The 21,197-nt window shown below is 41.9% G+C and overlaps 1 protein-coding gene across 2 annotated transcripts; it reads left to right on the forward strand.

Moving 5' to 3' along the window:
- Nucleotides 1-15,571: 15,571 nt before the first annotated feature.
- LOC123069780 (RWD domain-containing protein 1) lies at nucleotides 15,572-19,308 on the forward strand. 2 transcript variants are annotated; one of them, XM_044492719.1, is made up of 11 exons: nucleotides 15,572-15,791; nucleotides 15,929-15,994; nucleotides 16,095-16,162; nucleotides 16,346-16,379; nucleotides 16,489-16,558; nucleotides 16,700-16,757; nucleotides 17,661-17,789; nucleotides 18,234-18,325; nucleotides 18,504-18,588; nucleotides 18,734-18,803; nucleotides 18,884-19,308. In XM_044492719.1, exons 1-11 carry the CDS (start codon nucleotides 15,785-15,787, stop codon nucleotides 18,943-18,945), a joined length of 741 nt encoding a protein of 246 aa, XP_044348654.1. In that variant the 5' UTR covers nucleotides 15,572-15,784; the 3' UTR covers nucleotides 18,946-19,308. The 2 variants fall into 2 exon arrangements, with proteins under 2 accessions (XP_044348654.1, XP_044348655.1); XM_044492720.1 differs by lacking the exon at nucleotides 15,572-15,791 and having other exon boundaries at nucleotides 15,922-15,994.
- Nucleotides 19,309-21,197: the final 1,889 nt, after the last annotated feature.

Below are 21,197 nucleotides of genomic sequence, written 5' to 3' on the forward strand. Positions count from 1 at the left end.
TGGACCTTGGAAGAATAGGATGAGCACTTGGATTGTGATGTTTAATTCAAACTTAGCAGCCTGTATGTTCTACCCATGGATTTTTAGGGGTAGACATACATATGAGTTTGGGGATTGTAGACATATATGATTTTGTTAAACCTCCTCTCGAGAGCCATGAGGATATGAACAACATGAGTGATGATTGGAGTTGACCTATACGAGATGATTCTTTTGGTAATATGAGGTGAAGACTAGGTAGAAGTATTGGCATCTCAGAAACTGTGCTCAAGGATGGGATGATAAACATTCACTCGCACACTAGAATCCTTGAAACGCTTACGCCCTACCAAGCCACAACATGGTCGGATCCTGACCTTGGGCTTTGGCTCTAGATCGATAAGACCTTGGCCAATACTCAACCGTGACCATCACCAATGCCTCAGCCCACTTTACGTACCCCATAGACTTCATGGAGTGCTTGGACAAGTTAGTTGCCATCTTTCTTTGATGACATACTTACCCGAAGACGTAAGAAGAATCGTTGAGCTGGTCAAGGAACATCTGAAGATTGTCATGCCAAGGAGGAAGAATTACCACCATCATCAAGAAGTAAACATCCGCGTCGAAGACCAGGTGTATCTGCAAGCCACTCCTCTCTAAGGAACCAAGCATTTCCATGACAAGGAGACCCACACCAAGATTCATCGGCCCCCTTCGAGATCACTCCAAGATTTAACAACCCCCTCTGAGATCACTACGAGACGAAAAGAAGACAGTTACCAGCTGGAGTTGTCACCTGAGTTACCTGATGTGCACAATGCTTTCCATGCATCACAACCCCAGAAGTGTTTTCAACTTCCTAACTTGCCCGATCTCTACGAGGGCATTAACCACCGAGCCATCGACCCCTAGCCCAATCTAACCTATCGCGAGCTACCCATTAGCAACCTGGATCAAGAAGAGCGTCATACACGAAGCCACACCATCAAGTACTTCAAGCTCAATGGAGCACTACACGGAAGCAGAAGCAACATGAGGACTTGAAGACTACCCCAGATCCAAGTTTCTGTATCCCTTTCCACGCCTAGTTTGGGAATCTCGGGGACGAGATTCTTGTAAGGGGGGTAGGTCTGTCACACCCTGATTTTCATGCCACAACACTCAAGCTAATAAATCATGATAAAATGTGGTTTGACAAAAACTTTTGAGTGTTTTGGACCTTACCTTGATTGGATTTTGTCTGTTGTTTGCAAGTGCTCTAAAAATCAAATAAATCCTCCAACTCTTATACTCCTCCTCCTTTATCCAAAAACCTTTCCCAATGATCATGCCATGTGTATAGGACATAAAAATAATTTCTTGCAAAAATAATTTGACCAAATAGTATTTACAAAAATTAGTTTTTCAAAAACCCCTAAATTGAGGTTTGCACTATAAGTACTTAATAGAGGGCAGTAAAAATCTTTCCAAAAATATATTTGACTCCTATTAGATATAGGATACCCAGAAACCACAAAAATATATTTTTAAAAGTTATTTTCCTATTTTATTTAAAAGCTTTTTCTTAAGGCCAGAAATGGTCTTTAATAGGGAAAAATTATTTTATTGTTTCAAAAATATTTGACAAAAACCTAGGGAAACTCAGTGGACATATATTTCCCATATATAAGAGTTTCAACACATGGTCATGTTCAAAATATTGGACAAAACCTCCCAAAACCATTTCTGCCAATTTCAAGGATTTGAAATATTTCTACAGGAAATATTTTCATAAAAATCCAAGAAAATTCCATCATGTCACAAATGCCCTATTTGGTGGTCTTGCCAAGTATCATGTCTTGGAGAACAAGATAACATCATCAAATCCCCTCAAAACCATTTCTGTCCATTTTCAAGTTTGAACAACTTTGCACTGTCAAACATGTCCAAGTGTTCTCAAACCTTGTGAACATGCTCAACTGGTCTAATCATTCATCTAGACCAAATGGCACAAGTTGGAGAACAAGTTAACTTGATCAAAGTGCCCCAAAACCCTTCCTGTCCAGAACCAAATTTGAACAACTCTACATTGGCAACTTTCTTCTTTTGATCTCAACTTTTGTGGACATGTTCAGGACCTCAAATGATGACACTACACCAAGTTGTGAATCAAGGAGAATAGATTTACATGACTAAATCTTGGGAAGTCCATTTCTGTTGATTTCTAGGGTTTGCAAAAGTTGCATTGGAAACTTTGCCCAAATGGACTCAATCTAGTGGAACCTCTTATTTCCTCATGCCATTTGACCCTGTCAAGCCTCATGACAAGGGAAGTCCATTTGATTGCCCAAACCTACATCAAACACCTTCTGGCAGAAACATAAAATGCTTGTTTTAGCCATTTCCACACATCTCCTTGAGCTGAGCTTTTTCCCACAGCCTCATCTGGTCCACCTCTACCTCCTGCATCTTTCCCTGCCCGAGAAGCCATGATGAAGGGGGTGAAAAGCCCTTTTTTCCCCTCTGGACAGCAGCCTTCCTCCCATTTTCTCACCTCTCTCTCACTCCTGGCAAGCCCCAGGGTATCCAATGCCTTTTTCCACATTGTTTACTCCTCTGTGCAGCCACTAGACGCAAGTAGGCGCGTGAGGACGCGAGGAAAAGCCGCGGGTGCCAGCCATTTGCGTGCTCTGGAGCACGTCAGCATGCTCCCGACCGTTGACGTCGTGTTCCCCGACCACCTCGGGCCTCCCCCTTGTGCCAGTCGAGGTGCCTCGATGTCCGCAACACGCCACTGTGCAGTCCCCCTCGTCTCTCTCCCTCTCTCTCTCTCACCTCCTATGGTGCGTGCCCAGAGCCGCCCGTCTCGGCCAATGCCCGGCCTCGCACGCGCGAGCACCAGGGCGTCGCCCCGCTCCCTCTCTCTCTACCTGGCGCCCTAATCCACCCCCACTATCGCCGCAGACAAGTCCTCGCCCTCTCTCCTGGCCTCCCGAGCCGTTGCCGCAGCCACCCATGCGCCGCGTCCACGATGAGCCACGACCTCGCTATATAAGGCCTCCCGAGGCCTCTCTCTGGAACCCTTTCGCCCCCTCTCCCTCCCGTACGTCACCCAGACCCATCCAACCCTCTCGCCGAGCCCTCCGTCATTCCCCATGGCCGGAGCCGAGCCGCTGGCCTCCGCCTAAATTCGCACCCACCATTCTTCCTCCTCCCCTCTAGACCACACTAGAGCACCTCCACCACCACTGCGAGCCTCTCCCATGTTTCTCCCTCTCCTTCCCATGGCTGTGCTGTCGAGTTCCCTCACCACCGCTGGCCTCGCCGCTGCGACCGATGATGTGCTCGCGTCCGGCCACCCCTGCGGTCGTGGCGCACCTCGTCGGATGCGCCGCTCTCCCCTGAGCCCGCCGGTGTGCTGGGCGTCACCGGAGGTGACCGGAGCCACCGGAACGGGCACCGGAAAGCGCTCGGCCCCGCCTCCTCTGTCTCCTTCGTCGCGCGTGGGAGGAGGGAGACGACCCTGCGGGTGGATCCCATAGGTCAGTGACCCTGTCCGCGGGCCCCTCCATTTAAGTGGAGGCGCACTGGGCAAATACGCCTCCGGCGTGGACCCTGCGCGCGTGCGGCTGAGCCGATGGGCCGGCCTAGTTGCGCCTCGACGCTAAACCTCGCCCAGCACGCGCCGCCGCCGCCCAGATTTGGCCCATTTAGGTATATCCCTCTCCTTTTTCTTTTTCTGTAGACTTGTAAAATCCATAAACAATTCAAATGGACTCCAAATTTGATGATTCAAATTTCTAGTGACTCTATAAATCATGATCTACCTGGTGGTGCAACATACACATTTTTCCAGAGACCTTTTCTTCACAAATATTTATCAAATCCTATGTTTTTCCTATTTCTGTGATGAACTTTAGAAAATCACAGAGAGCTCAAAATTGATCCAAATGCCATGATCCAAATTCCTAGATGCTTCTATGTTCATAACTTAGGTTATGAACATTTTTCTTAATACTTTCTGTACCCCACAACATAATGAGCCATTTCTTCATATTTGTCAACTCTGCAAATTCATAGGGAATTCATTTGAACTCCAAATCCAGTGAAACGAACTCCTAGATGCTTCTAAAATCATGATTTGTTAAATGGGTGCCTTTGCTCTTTTTCCAAATATATATTTCTGGACACTTCTTGCAAATCCATAAACCCCTTGGTTCCATCATATCAAAATGTTCAGAGATATCCATAGATCAAATCCCAATGAAACTACTTTGGTCATCCCTCATACGACCAAAGGTATCCTAGAAAAGTCCAACTTGTATTTTTAGAGCACTTTTATTTTGCCTTGTTGTGTTGCTTATTGTGTTTGTTTCCGGCGTTAGTTGAAGAAGTAGACGTAATGCTCGAAGTTGGACCAGAGATATTTGAAGACCTTGAAGACTTTGTTAAAACAGGCAAGCAGCCCTTTGACCATGTCTACGAAACCCTTTTTTATACATGTCATATAGCACTTTATTATTGTAGCATTGGAATCATGATGAGGTGGTAACCACTTTGGTGGGTTGCCTTCGTTACTTCCTTATTGATAGTTGCATTGGGCATGACCCTACCTTCCTACGAGGGTTATGCCGGTGGGAGTAGATAGGATGCCAAAGTAGATGCTACGCAAAAAGGGACGGGTATATGCATGGTGAAGGAGACAAAGTATTTTCAAAAGACTTTTCGAAAACCCCTTCGGGTGCCACTTATGCCCAGGGGAGATGATGAGTTGGGTAGCCACTTGATGACGAAGTGGTGTACCGAGGCAAGTGTGTGTTGTTTTCAAAATGGATTGGTTTAAGTTGCGACCGTTATTCCAACCTTACATGCGCAACCACTCTACCCTTATATGGGAAAGGGCATTATTGATTACCTAGACCGATACTCGCTTGGAGCCCGCATTACTAGTGACGGGAGAGTCGTTGGTGCGCTCTCTCGGGACGGGGTCGTGCCAGGTAGGGCGGCCATGACTGTTTTCATAGGGCACCGGACACACCGTTGGTACCCCGTGCTTGTGGTATGTGATGAATATGGGAGCGAGGCTCCACAACTTTATAATGTGAAATGTTAGGCACGGGGGTTACTACCAATCGAGTGGACTCCATGTTAGTGTCATCTAGGGAAAGGTAGTGATCGGGTGCTTACCCCGGGTACTTGAGGTATCGCGGGTCGTGGATGACACGGAAGTTCCCCGGATCTTGTGGGTAAAGTGTGCAACCTCTGCAGAGTGTAAAACTATTTGAATAGCCGTGTCCACGGTCAAGGACAGTTGGGTAACCGCTCTTGGGCTACATCCATATGTTTCTGAAAAACAACACAATTTGGTGATGTTGATGATGCGACTCGTGAGGAAGTCACGATGAGCTTGAGCATGAGTTGTTTATAACTCTTTCTCGATGTTGATGTTTGTAACCTCCTGATACTTGTTGCAGACACATTCATGCCCTTGATAAATGTTGATCATACTTGCATGAGAAAAACTAGCTTTCCGCAAAAATGCCAATTCAACAGCAGAGCCTTGCATAATTATTTTGTTATCACTCTTGGGTTGCTTGCGAGTACATTCAAACGTACTCACTGGCTTGTCCCTAGCTATTTACTTGGCCAGGCTTGAAAGAGCAGGTATATGAAGAAGAGATTTTGGTGACGATCTTGTGAGCTAGGACGCTTCCCAGTCAGAATGCCTGTAGGGTTAAGGCAGATGGCATGGGTCCAAGTTGTTATTGAAGATTTCCGCTGCGATGATACACTCAAGACTTGACCATAATGGTCCTACTTGTGTAAAACGGTATGTATGGATGTAAGACTCTTGTTATTCAGCTTCTGTGTGTTCAGTGAGCATTAATCTCTGGGATCACTGTACACATGCATTCGGTGATCTCGACTTATGAGTCGGGGTCCCCACAGCTACGATAGAGATCAAGGTGTCAAGCCGGTGATGATGGAGATCATGACGGTGCTTTGGATATGGAGATCAAAAGCACAAGATGATGATGGCCATATCATGTCACATATTTTGATTTCATGTGATGTTTATCTTTTATGCATCTTATTTTTCTTAGTACGGCGGTAGCAATATAAGATGACCCCTCACTAAATTTCAAGGTATAAGTGTTCTCCCTGAGTATGCACCGTTGCTATAGTTCGTTGTGCCAAGACACCACGTGATGATCGGGTGTGATAAGCTCTACGTTCACATACAGCGGGTGCAAGCCAGTTTTGCACATGCAGAATACTCGGGTTAAACTTGACGAGCCTAGCATATGCAGATATGGCCTCGGAACACTGAGACCGAAAGGTCGGACGTGAATCATATAGTAGATATGATCAACATAGAGATGCTCAGCATTGAAAACTAATCCATCTCACGTGATGATCGAACATGGTTTAGATGATATGGGTCACGTGATCATTTAGATGACTAGAGGGATGTCTATCTAAGTGGGAGTTCTTTAGTAATATGATTAATTGAACTTTAATTTATCATGAACTTAGTCCTGATAGTATTTGCAAATTATGTTGTAGATCAATAGCTTGCGTTGTAGCTTCCCTATGTTTTTGATATGTTCCTAGAGAAAACTTAGTTGAAAGATGATAGTAGCAATGATGCGGACTAGGTCCGTGATCTGAGGTTTATCCTCATTGCTGCACAGAAGAATTATGTCCTTGATGCACCGCTAGGTGATAGACCTATTGCAGGAGCAAATGCAGACGTTATGAACGTTTGGCTAGCTCAATATGATGACTACTTGATAGTTTTAGTGCGCCATGCTTTACGGCTTAGAACCGGGACTTCAAAAATGTTTTGAACACCACGGAGCATATAAGATGTTCCAAGAACTGAAATTGATATTTCAGGCTCATGCCCATGTCGAGAGGTATGAGATCTCTGACAAGTACTTTGCCTACAAGATGGAGGAGAATAGCTCAATCAATGAGCATGTGCTCAGAATGTCTGAGTACTACAATCACTTGCATCAAGTGGGAGTTAATCTTCCAGATAAGATAGTGATTGACAGAGTTCTTTAGTCACTATCACCAAGTTACTGGAACTTCATGATGAACTATAATATGCAATGGATGACGAAAACAATTCTCGAGCTCTTCGTGATGCTGAAATCGGTGAAGGTAGAAATCAAGAAAGAGCATCAAGTGTTGATGATTAAACAAGACGACTAGTTTCGAGAAAAGGGCAAAGGGAAAGAAAGGGAACTTCAAGAAGAATGGCAAGGAAATTGTCACTCCCGTGAAGAAGCCCAAAGCTGGACCTAAGCCTGAAACTGAGTGATTCTACTGCAATGGAAATGGTCACTGGAAGCAGAACTGCCCCGAATATTCTGCGGATAAGAAGGATGGCAAAGTGAACAAAGGTATATTTGATATACATGTTATTGATGTGTACCTTAATAGTGCTCGTAATAACCCATGGGTATTTGATACTTGTTCAGTTGCTAAGATTAGTAACTCAAAACAGGAGTTGCAGAATAAATAGAGGCTAGTTGAGGATGAAGTGACGATGTGTGTTGGAAGTGGTTCCAAGATTGGTAGGATCATCATTGCACACTCCCTAAACTTTCGGGATTAGTGTTGAACCTAAATAAATGTTATTTGGTGGTTGCGTTGAGCATGAATATGATTAGATCATGTTAATATCAATACGGCTATTCATTTAAGATAGAGAATAATTGTTGTTCTGTTTACATGAATAAAACCTTCTATGGTCATACACCCAATGTTGATGGTTTATTGAATCTCGATCGTGGTAATACACATATTCATAATATTGATGCCAAAACATGCAAAGTTGATAATGATAGTGCAACTTATTTGTGGCACTGCCGTTTGGGTCATATCGGTGTAAAGCGCATGAAGAAACTCCATAAAGATGGACTTTTGGAATCACTTGATTATGAATCATTTGATACTTGCGAACCGTGCCTTATGGGAAATATGACTAAAACTCCGTTCTCCGGAACAATGGAACGAGCTACTGACTTATTGGAAATAATACATACCGGTGTATGCGGTCCAATGAGTGTTGATGCTCGTGGCGGGTATCGTTATTTTCTGACCTTCACAGATGATTTCAGCAGATATGGGTATATCTACTTAATGAAACACAAGTCTGAAACATTTGAAAAGTTTATAGAATTTCAAAGTGAAGTGGAGAATCATCGTAACAAGAAAATAAAGTTTCTACGATCTGATCATGGAGGAGAATATTTGTGTTACGAGTTTGGCCTTCATTTAAAACAATGTGGAATAGTTTCACACTCACGCCACCTGGAACACCACAGCGTAATGGTGTGTCTGAACGTCCTAGCCGCACTTTATTGGATATGGTGTGATCTATGATGTCTCTTACCAATTTACCACTAGCGTTTTGGGGTTATGCATTAGAGACAGCTGTATTCACGTTAAACAGGGCACCGTCAAAATCCATTGAGACAACACCATATGAACTATGGTTTGGCAACAAACCTAAGTTGTCGTTTCTTAAAGTTTGGGGCTGCGATGCTTATGTGAAAAGCTTCAACCTGATAAGCTCGAACCCAAATCGGAGAAATAAGTCTTCATAGGATACCCGAAAGAAACACTTGGGTACACCTTCTATCACAGATCCGAAGGCAAGATATTCGTTGCTAAGAATGGATCCTTTCTATAGGAGGAGTTTCTCTCGAAAGAAGTGAATGAGAGGAAAGTAGAACTTGATGAGGTAATTGTACCTTCTCACGAATTGGAAAGTCGTTCATCACAGAAATCAGTTCCAGTGATTCCTACACCAGTTAGTGAAGAAGCTAATGATGATGATCATGAAACTTCAAATCAAGTTACTACCAAACCTCGTAGGTCAACCAAAGTACGGTCCGCACCAGAGTGGTACAGTAGTCCTATTTTGGAAGTCATGTTACTAGACCATGATGAACCTACGAACTATGAGGAAGCAATAATGAGCCCAGATTCCGCGAAATGGCTTGAGGCCATGAAATATGAGATGGGATCCATGTATGAGAACAAAGTGTGGACTTTGGTGGACTTGCCCGATGATCGGTAAGCTATAGAAAATAAATGGATCTTCAAGAGGAAGACGAACGCTAATGGTAGTGTTACTATCTACAATGCTCGACTAGTCGCAAAAGGGTTTTCGAAAAGTTCAAGATGTTGACTACAATGAGATTTTCTCAACCGTAGCAATGCTAAAGTCCATCTGAATCATGTTAGCAATTGCCATATTTTATGAAATCTAGCAAATGGATGTCAAAACTGCATTCCTTAAATGGGTATCTTTGAGGAGAGTTGTATATGATGCAACCAGAAGGTTTTGTCAATCCTAAAGGTGTTAATAAAGTGTGCGAGATCCAGTGATCCATCTGTGGACTGGTGCAAGCATCTCGGAGTTGGAATATACGCTTTGATGAGTTGATCAAAGCATATAGTTTTATACAGACTTGCGATGAAGCCTGTATTTACAAGAAAGTGAGTGGGAGCACTACAGCCTTTCTAATAGGTATATGTGAATGACATATTGTTGATCAGAAATAATGTAGAATTTTCTGGAAAGCATAAAGGAGAGTTTGAAAGTAGATTTTCAAAAGAAGACCTCGGTGAAGCTGCTTACATATTTGACATCAAGATCTATAGAGATAGATCAAGACGCTTGATAAGATTTTTCAATGAGTACATACCTTGATAAGATTTTGAAAGAGTTCAAAATGGATCAGTCAAAGAAGGAGTTCTCGCCTGTATTACAGGGTGTAAAGTTGAGTAAGACTCAAAGCCCGACCACGGCAAAAGATAGAAAGAGAATGAAAGTCATTCCCTATGCCTCGGTCATAGGTTCTATAAAGTATGCCATGTTATGTACCAAACGAGTTGTGTGCCTTGCTATGAGTTTGGCAAGGGGGTACGATAGTGATCCAGGAGTGGATCACTATATAGCGGTCAAAGTTATCCTTAGTTACCTAAGAGGACTAAGGAAGTATTTCTCGGTTATGGAGGTGATAAAGAGTTCATCATAAAGAGTTACGTCGATGTAAGCTTTACACCAATCCAGATGACTCCGAGTCTCAATCTGGATACATATTGAAAGTGGGAGCAATTAGCTAGAGTAGCTCCATGCAGAGCATTGTAGACATAGAAAATTTGCAAAATACATACGGCTCTAAATTTAGCAGACCCGTTGACTAAACTTATCTCACAAGCAAAACATGATCACACCTTAGTACTCTTTGGGTATTAATCACATAGCGATGTGAACTAGATTATTGACTCTAGTAAACCCTTTGGTTATTGGTCACATGGCGATGTGAACTATGGGTGTTAATCACATACAGATATGAACTATTGGTGTTAAATCACATGACGATGTGAACTAGATTATTGACTCTGGTGCAAGTGGGAGACTGAAGGAAATATGCCCTAGAGGCAATAATAAAGTTGTTATTTATATTTCCTTATATCATGATAAATGTTTATTATTCATGCTAGAATTGTACCGGAAACTTAGTACATGTGTGAATACATAGACAAAACAAAGTGTTCCTAGTATGGCTCTACTTGACTAGCTCATTAATCAAAGATGGTTATGTTTCCTGACCATAGACATGTGTTGTCATTTGATGAACGGGATCACATCATTAGAGAATGATGTGATGGACAAGACCCATCCGTTAGCTTAGCATAATGATCGATAAGTTTTATTGCTATTGCTTTCTTCATGACTTATACATGTTCCTCTGACTATGAGATTATGCAAATCCCGAATACCATAGGAACACCTTTTGTGCTATCAAACATCACAATGTGACTAGGAGATTGTAAAGATGCTCTACAGGTGTCTCCGAAGGTGTTTTTTGGGTTGGCATAGATCAAGAATAGGATTTGTCACTCCATGTATCGGAGAGGTATCTTTGGGCCCTCTTAGTAATTCTCATCACTATAAGCCTTGCAAGCAATGTGACTAATGAGTTAGTTGTTGGATGAAGCATGCCCCAGCCGAGGGATTGAGCCACAGAGCAATGGCGGGAGCGTCACAAGAAGTAGATGACTAGACGATCATTTCTCCTACTTTAGAATGCATACAATTGTTTATTGAGGTGTGTGCGAATGATCTGTATAGTCACTTTTGTAATTGGATGTTTATTTCAGTTATATATATACATGTTATTCTTCCGTAGACAACAAATCACACGGCTTATTAGCAGCAATCGTTTGTGTTATTATTGGTCTTCACACACATTTCTGATCACGGACCTGTTTGCCGCGTATCACGCACATATTGTTCAGTTGAACCATTTCCATTGTGTTGTGCAATAAAGGCTGCAAAGAGGGATCTACAGCAGCAAGGTCTATCGAGGTCTTTGTTTTGTAATTTTTGACATTTCTTGTTTTTTGAACACATGTTGATTGGCTTGAAGAAGGTCTATCTCATTACTTTTTGATAATTATTTATACGCAAGCAACTAGTTTGAAGTTTTCAAAGTTTTTTGTACGAACAAAATCACACACGAACTTACTATAGTAATTGTCTGTGTTATAATGTCTTATCGTAGACAGTTCATCCGGGTGGGCTGTTTGCTGTGTATCACACACATCTGGTTTACATGAATCGTTTGTGTTTTTTTGGCTGATCGCAAATGCCGCATATCACACACATCTTGTTAAGATGAACCATTTCCGTTCTCTTGCCTAATCGAAAATAGTTTGTCCGAGTGAACCGTATGCCGTATATCACACAGACATTGATTTGGCTGACAGTTTTTGTTGCATTCCCTAATAGCACACAGTTCATCAGAGGGAACTGTATGCCATATATAGCACACACATTGATATGGCTGCCCATTTATGTTGTTCTTCCTCATCGCAAACAGTTTTGCTATATCAACCGTATGCCCTTCACCGCACACGCAACTAAAATCTGAACCGTGTTTGATGCATCCGTCATCGCAAATGTTTTGCACATTTTAAACGGTTCTCTTACACCATCGTTTGCGATTATTGCATCGCACATAGTTTCTTGAAGGCTCTCTGATCGTAGTGTCGCGTTAGCAGCATCCTGCAGTAGTGAAAGCGCCAGGTCCATATGGTTTTCCCGCTGAGTTCTACCAGAACTTTTGGGATGTCATCAAACATAATCTCCTACTCTTGTTTAGCTGCCTTCGCGTTAGCCAACTAGAGTTGTTTCACTTAAACTTCGGTGAAACTATTTTATTACCTAAGGTTAAGGAGTCTAAAAGGATACAACAGTACCGTCCAATCTTCCTCCTTAATGTTAGCTTTAAAATCTTCCCTAAGGTAGCGACGATGAGGCTAAATTCGATTGCTAAACATGTTGTTCGTCCTTCTTAAACTACTTTTATGTAAGGCAAAAACATCCTAGATGGGGTTGTCATCCTTCATGAAGCAGTGCACGAATTGCATTAGAAAAAACCAAATGGCTTGGTTCTTAAAATCGACTTTGAAAAAGCTTATGACAAACTCAAATGGTCTTTTCTTCAACAGACTCTCATAATGAAAGGATTCTGCAGAGTGGCGCGCAATGACCCATAGCTTTGTGACTAGAGGTAGTGTTGCCATTAAAGTCAATGATGATGTTGGTAACTATTTTCAAATGAAGAAAGGATTGCGACAAGGTGACACAATATCGCCCATACTATTCAATACAGTGGCGGATATAGCGATCATGATTGAGCGTGCCAAGGTTGATGGCCAAATTGATGGGATAGTGAATCATCTAGTTGATGGTGGTCTCTCTATCCTTCAATATGCCGAAGATACGATTCTCTTTATGGATCATGACCTCGAGAAAGTAAGAAATCTGAAATTAATTTTATCAGCATTCGAGCAACTCTCAGGGCTTAAGATCAATTTCCATAAAACTGAATTGTTTTGTTTTGGCGAGGCTCAAGATGAGGCCCACCTGTATGCTGACCTCTTCAGATGCCAGTGGGCCAGTAGCTGATCACTTGTTTGGGGATACAGATACATTATCGGCAACTCACAAATGCTGAATGGAAACACGTCGAGGAGAGACTACAAAAAAGACTTAGCAGTTGGAAAGGTAAACTGCTATCTCTCGGTGGAAGGTTGGTCTCATAAATTCAGTACTAAGTAATATGGTACTATATATGATTTCCTTCTTCCAGTTGCCGAAAGGAGTATTACATAGATTGGATTACTTCCGATCGAGATTCTTTCAGCAAGGAGATAGTGAGAGAAAGAAATACTGTCTGGCTAAATGAAGTGTGGCTTGCCGTCCCAAGGACCAAGGCGGGTTGGGCATTCATGACCTTGAGGTTAAGAATAGGGCCCTCCTCGGCAAATGGTTGTTTAAGTTATTGACGAAAGATGGTCTATGGCAAACCCTACTAAGGAGAAAATATGTGGGTTCAAAGGCGGTTCCCAAGTATATTGGAAGTCTAGGAACTCCTATTTTTGGGCGGGACTAATGGCAACGAAGAAATATTTCTTTCGCTATGGTTCCTTCTCGATTAAGGATGGCTCGGAAATTATATTCTGGGAGCATAAGTGGCTAGGTAATGCTACACTCCGGGAAAAATATCCAGCTCTATACAACAGTGCGTCACAAGGGTGATACCATCGGCAAGGTTTTGGAATCATTTCCATCAAATGTGACGTTCAGAAGGGATTTAATTGGACCTAGACTCCAATCGTGGAACATACTACTCCAGCGATTAGCCACGGTACGGTTGTCACAAGGATCCGATGTATTTCATTGGAACCTACATGGGAACAGGAAATCCTCAATAGATGCTATGTATAGAGATTTGATCCAGTCTGACGTGCCAGTTGATCATAACAAGAAGATCTGAAAGATGAAGATACCTCTTAAGAATAAAATCTTTGCATGGTATCTTCGTCGCGGAGTCATTCTTACAAAAGATAACCTTATTAAGAGGAATTGGCATGGAAGTACACAATGTGTCTTTTGTCCGCATTATGAGACAATAAAACATTTATTCTTCCAATGTAAATTGACTCGTTCTATATGGTCAGTCATCCAAATAGCTTATGGCTTGTATCCTCCGTGTAGTGTTGCTAATATATTTGTCAACTGGCTACATGGATTGATCAAAAGTTTAGAATTATTCCCAGGGTGGAAGCGCTTGCCGTGATTCGGTCGTTTTGGCTATGTAGGAACGATAAAAAATTTAACGATAAAAATACTTCTCTTATGCAGGTTATCTACATATGTACCGGGACTTTTCGTTTATGGTCCTTTCTACAATGAATGAAGAATCAAGACCTATTTACGTAAGTGTATACACGATTCGAGGCTATGACGAGGAAACTTTTACCCAACGTGGGTGGTAGCATGATCTTAGGATTGGGCCACCTTCAGTTTAGGCATTATACAGATCATTCATTTTTTCTTGTATATCGCCTTCTGCTTTTATTTTGGCTTGTGTAAGGACTTTGTTGGCTGTGTATATCTTAGTTATGCAGAGGTTGGACGTAATGCTTAAACCTTTAATAAAGCGCCCCTTCTCGGGGAAAAAAAGACACAACCCTAGCGCGGGGACTTGTTTTTCTCTAGCCTTCGGAATTTTTATGAGAAAATTCTTGAAATCACTAATTAAGGAGTACTCATTGCGAATATCACTCAAACTCCCACAGGTTGCGACAAGTGGCGGGCTACATGTGCGCCACTTGTCGCAACCTGAGAGTTTTCCCTTTTTTTCGTAGATCCGTTTATTCAAAACGTTTTATCTCTTAAATCGTGCGTCCAAATCTCGAACCGCTTTCGCTGTTGGATTCCTCGCGTCGAGATCTTCAAAACCAGATCCCATGTTGATAGGTTTTGACGAACTTTTTTCATGAAAAAAAACAGACGAAAAAACCGAACCGGGAGCACGGGTTTTTTTTCTTTCCGAAAGAGGCACGCCCGTGCCTCTGACGAAATCACAACCGTGCCTCTCGCGGAAGCAAAACCGTGACTCTCGCGAAAGAAAAAAAATTAGAAAACGCATTTTTTTGTTTCCGAGGAGGCACGGCCGTGACTCTCGCGAAAGCAAAACCGTGACTCTCGCGAAAGAAAAAATAGAAAAAAAACGTTTTTTCGTTTCCGAGAGGCACGACCGTGACTCTCGCAAAAGTATAACCGTGCCTCTCGTGGAAGCAAAACCGTGACTCTCGCGAAAGGAAAAAAAAACAGAAAACGTGATTTTTTTTTGTTTCCGAGAGGCACGACCATGACTCACGCGAAAGCAAAACCGTGTCTCTCGCGGAAGCAAAACCGTGACTCTCACGAAAGGGAAAAAAAGAAAAATAAGTTTTTTGCGCAAATTTTTTTTTGTCGAAAAGGTAGGGAAGACCGGTGAAAACCAAAACGTCGAAAAAACCCGAAAAAAACCCGTTTAAAAAGCCGAAAACGCATGCAAAAAAATAAAAATAAAAAACAAAATCCGAAGGAGCGCTCAAAACACGACACATGGCGAATGGCTGAGAGCGCGCCAAGTGGCGCTGATCGTTGTGAGGTTTCGAATGAGCGCTCCTTAATTAGTTGCTCTAAAAAATCCTTGCGTGGAACGCCTCTCAATCTCAACCTCATGGGCTTAAAGGTCCATTATCTGGTCGAGCCCATCCACTGCGGAACGAGCCCCTGCCAAGCCCGTCTCTCTCCCCTTGGCACACTTCTCCACCGGCGACGCCCGCAACCTTTCCGCCGCCGCCCCGCCGCCTCCAATTTCTCTCCGGTAGGAGAACTGGATCCCCCACGAGTACAGCACCAGAGTAAGAAGCAATAGAGACGCCACCCGTCATGGCAGGTACGACGAACACAAACCCTGCTTCCTCCTCACGCCGACTTGGCTGTACCCTTCCTCTTCCCCTCCCTCTTCCGCTGTGGTACTCACTGTACTTGTGCGTGCGCCTGCGCTTCCGTGTATGGCAATTGGCATGGAAGACTACGAGCAGGAACAGGAGATGGAGTTGGAGGCCCTGCAGGCCATCCTCATGGACGACATCAAGGGTTCTTCTTTTCCTAATTTCCTTGCTTCTTTGGTTTCTGTAGCTCGGCCTTGCTATTCCTCGCCAAACCTAACCACCGTGGTTTACGGAATTTGATGCAGAGATCGACCCCAGCGAAAGCGGGATTGACACCAACTCCCGCTGCTTCGAGATCCTGCTATCCCCTCAGGTACTTGCAGGGAATGCTTCCGTTGTGTACACCATTTGTAGCACGCGATTGAGTTCTCCCTAGGCAACAACGATGAACGTCGTGTGTTTAACCTACTTGAAATTGCGGCGCTAGTTATGTTTACAAATTTATTTCGATTGGTTTGATGCAATTAGTGATTTCTCCCTGCTTTATATTGACTAGGATGATGATTTCGACGAGGCAGCTCATGTACCAGGTAAATTGATTTTGTACAAAATTCTATTGTTTTTAGGAAAACAAATAAGCTTGCATACATTCCGGAAAGCAGGGCTCATGTCATTGTGTTATCTGGGACTTATTTGCAGTTCAAATGGCTCTGGTTTTTGCACACACTGAGAAGTACCCAGATGAGCCTCCACTTGTGAATATCAAAAGGTTGTGTCATTTTACTTAGAACTTGATGATCCAGCATGGCTTGAAGCAAGCATATTGTCTATGGATACTCTTGCTTTTGGTGCAAGCCGTGTGCTTATTGTTTTCTAAAGCTTATAGTTGAATTGCAAACAATATCTGCAGTGTACGGGGTATTAAACCAGACGACCTCACATCCTTGAAAGAAAAGCTTGACCAAGAGGTATGTAAGACTTGGTTTTGGCTCCAATCCTGTGTTCAGTTCACATAGCTAAAATCATCGAAGTGTGCAACTGAAGCTGAACGTATTTCAAGTTAAATAATTGGAAAGAACCAAATAACCATGGACAGTTATATTATTATTATTATTCACGGGGTGGGGGTATCTATTTTTTTTTCTTTTGAAAAGCTAGCAGGAGCTCTGCCATTCAATCAAGAGTGCCAATTAAATACAGGAGCTGAGATTTTAATGGAAAACACCTGTGGAGTAACCATGAGTCCATGACACCTTGTGTGGACTATTCCCCACATCATAACTACTGTGGTTGGCAAACTTGCACCAACGTTGCTTACTCTTGTCTAGCTAACCACAAGAACAACACCCATAGGGCGCTTAGCGACCCACAATAACCCGAACTGACAACAGCACCCACAGCCCATAGAGACTCCAAACAACAAAACAGCCAAGGAACCCCTACCGCAGAAAACTGGTTCGTTCTCCCTCTCGAGCCACAATGCATGTCATTTTATAAAAATGCTAGTCAAATAATTTTATGTTTGTGAGTATAGAGAAAAATACCAACATCTAGAACACCACATTGGTATTACTAGATGTATCATGAAATATAATTTCTGAATATTATACTTAATTAATGAAAAAGCATGTATTCATAGAAGTTCAATCACCAAAGTTTCATCTTGAAGACCTTGTCAATATTCACAACAACCCATGTTTTGACCCAGATGTAGTATTCTAGGATTCGCCAAAAGATCACTGAAATTCAATATAGTGTGCTCAAATACCAACACAACTCATTAGAAGTGTATTATTGGTTGTGAGGTATATATGTCCCCCTCGTTCACCTGATATGTCTTCTCATTTATGTGCAACCTTCCAATCATTTAGGCAACTGAGAATCTTGGTATGGCTATGATATATACTCTTCTCGACTCGGCTAAAGAATGGTTAACTGAAAAATATGGTCAAAATGCTGGAGATGAGGAACCTGACGAAACTGAAGAACCAGCAGAGGAGGTATTCTTAGCTTTAGTTCCTTCTAATTTTGTATGTTCTTTGCAATGCATCTGTATAACCTGGGTTCAGCCATTGCTGTCAAACTGGCATGTGCAAGGGTTGCATATATCACCATACAGAATAAGTGGACAGATGATGAAATAAAGCTGTGTATTTATATAGTGGTGCATTCATTCAGTGGTGCAAATCAATCTCCCCCCCCCCCCCAACTAACAGTACGTATATTAAGAAACTCACTGCCACTGGCAGCAATTGGCTGCATGTTTTGAAGTGTTTCTTCTGCTTGTCCCACTGAGCCACTTACATGGTTACTCCAGCAAATGTGACTATTACATGTGTTATACTATTGAATTATCGACTGTACAAATTTACTGTTCCATTCCCCGTAGCATATATAATTTAAATGCATATACTTAATGCATGAAAGATTTACCTGCGTGTTAGGTCATTATACCCCATGGTGAAGCTGTTACTGTAGAGAGCTTTATGGCCTGGAGGGAACGTTTTGAAGCTGAATTGGCGCTGCAGCGTGCTAAGTAAGCATCCAGTTATTTATTCTATTTTTGTTATATAGTATAACTGACTTTGCCCTTGATTATGTCATGGAAAATGAATCTTCCTCACACGTGACATGTTTTTCATAGCATTTGTTGCCTAATTGAAGTGCCCAAATGGTGCTTTATAGATAGTCTTCTGAGTTTCCATTATGTGCAGGCTTATGCCAGAGTCAGCTCTTACTGCCCCAAAGGAAAAGAAACTCTCTGGAAGACAGTATTTTGAAAGTGGAAGGCATATAACGGTAGAGTTCATCATCCTATATAAGATGTTTTCCCTTGACTCTGTGCAGCATACTTGCGGATATGCCTAACTACTGCCACCTGTTTCTATTTCTGTATTTATCGATGTTTTTTGTAACTCTGTCATTACATAAGTTGTCTTTTCAGAAAGGAGCAGGTACAGTTGCTGAAGAAGATGAGGAAGAGGAGGATATCGAATTCGATGACGATTTTGAAGGTAAATATGCTACTAGCACTTTTTGTGGATATTAGATGGTGACATGTACCTTAAAACGTGCCGTCCTAATGTTGGTGCAGATGATGAGGAGGACATGCTCGAGCATTTTTTAGCAGAACAGACGGGGAAATCGTCAGCTTAGGCTTGGACACTATAAAAGGGAACATCATGCTGCGCAAAATCTATTTTAGGGGAAGCCCGATGTGTTGACATATATCATAGAGCTCACTATCTTTGTGTGTTTTCCCCATCATTCAGTTGCCTTGTGGCGACTAACGACGTAGCTGCATAAATATCTAAATGCCGAGGTAGCAGTGGGTCTCTCTCACTCATCAAATTTGAGGCTTTGAACATGGAACTGCATCTATGTAATGTACTTCGTCGTGTATCGTGTTTTTCGTTTGGTCAACATGTATGCTTTGCAGAGAATGTTATAACTTCTGTTCTGTACGTGAATATTGTCAACGTGATACTTCAATCCAAGTTTACACCGGTAATTCTTTCAGATACATGCTTGAGATAAATGGTTTCTTGACGTGAACGCTATTGGTGTTATGCTATTGCTGTTATGCATTATACGATATAACTTATATAGTACTACAAAAAAGAGTCGGGGTTTGATGCAAATCAGCTTATCCTTGCATTATGTCTTCATTCTACACTAGATTACGTAACAACACCGTATACAGTCCACTTAATATGAGGAATTGTTCATATATGATGCAAACTAGCAAAAGGCCCGTGTGTTGCAACGGAAGAAAAAAAAATCTTCGATGACCATGATTGCATTTTGCTGCATCATTGAGATACACTATGACTCTCAATTTCATGAGATCATGAACAATTTTTTAAACTCATGAACACATTTGAAATCGTGAATATTTTTTAAATTCATGAACACTTTTACAATTTTTCGAACATTTTCTAAAATCAAGAACATTTTTTGAATTCATGAAAATTTTGTACATTTGCAAACATTTTTTCAAACTTATGAACATTTTTTAAACAATTTTCTTGAACCGGTGAACATTTCTAGAATGGACGAACATTGTTATGAAAAATGGTGGAACAGTTTTGAAATTCACAAACATTTTTTTTGATTTAACGGATATTTTTTGAAATGCATGATCATTTTTTAAATCAGCAAACATTTTATGAATGAATAAACTATTTTGTAAGTCACGACCAGTTTTTGAATTTTTAGGATATTTTTTCATTCATGAACATTTTTTGAATTGGCGAAATTTTGTTCAATTTCATTAACATTTTTAATACACAAACTTTTGAAAAAAATCCTGATTTTTTATTCCCGAACCTTTTTTTTCAAAATTTTGAACATTTTTTGTAAAATTACAAACATTTTTTAATCCACAAACATTTCATTTTTTAAATTTTCTCTTTTTTTATTTCCAGAACTTTTTTGGAGTCCCAAATTATTTAAAGTAGAAAAACAGAAAATATAAATAAAATATAAATTTAAAAAACAGGCCGCCCGGACATGGCCGACCTAAAAGGACACTCTGCACCCTCTCCCAGCATACAGAGCGCAGTATAGAAGGTCCCTACTGCATGAGCCGACCCAGGCAGGGGTTTCCCGTGTGTGAAATGTTTTTTATCACTTGCAGGTGGCATCAGTGGGCAATATTTTGCAACTTTGAGGGTAATTTCCATGACGTACCGCAGGAAGGAATAAACCTTTTATTATTAGGTATAGATTAAGAATTATCCATGAGCAAATAAATCTCGCCTCCTCTCCAAGAAAATATTAGGGTTCCCCTTCCTTCCACCGGTGCCGCCACCAGTCCTGCCTCTCTTCGATGATGGTGATGTGGTGGAACCCGGCCCTTGCCAGCGGGAGGGTTTCGTGTTTAGACATTTCTTTGAATTTTGTTAGGGTTTGTGTTTTGCTCAGCAAGGCGAGACGGTGGCGGCTCCCTAAAGATGGAATAAGTTTCTCCCTCCCTAGCCCCCGCCCCGGTGGTGCGTCTAGCATCATCAGTGGATGTGTGGAGGTGTCTCCAGCGAATATGTCTTTGATGGATTTGCTCGGACCGGGTTGTAGTTCGTCTACATATGTGTGTCTTCAGGTTGGATCCTTCTGATCTACGCTACTCTTTATCATTAGCGGTTGTTGTTGATAGTTACCTTCATCCATCCATGTCCACGACTAGTTATTTGGTGATATTTCAGTCCTTCAGATTTTCCTTAACAAACTCCTCTCATATCAAATTTGGCCTACCCAATCTCTTTTGAATTTTTCAGCATGTTTAAATCGTCCACTATGCATTGGAGTTTCTGGAGATTAGTGACGTATATGCCCAAACCATCTCATACGATGTTGGACAAATTTCTCTTCAATCGGTGCTACTCCAGTTCTATCTCGTATATCAACAT

This window comes from Triticum aestivum, chromosome 3B, assembly GCF_018294505.1.
Source record: "Triticum aestivum cultivar Chinese Spring chromosome 3B, IWGSC CS RefSeq v2.1, whole genome shotgun sequence".
Taxonomy (NCBI): Eukaryota; Viridiplantae; Streptophyta; class Magnoliopsida; order Poales; family Poaceae; genus Triticum; species Triticum aestivum.

Bases quoted from the DNA above. Each gene is read 5' to 3' on its own strand.
- LOC123069780 (XM_044492719.1), top strand. The intron at 16,559-16,699 runs GTTGTGTCATTT...CAATATCTGCAG, and splicing joins CCACTTGTGAATATCAAAAG to TGTACGGGGTATTAAACCAG. The intron at 16,758-17,660 runs GTATGTAAGACT...CCAATCATTTAG, and splicing joins AAGAAAAGCTTGACCAAGAG to GCAACTGAGAATCTTGGTAT.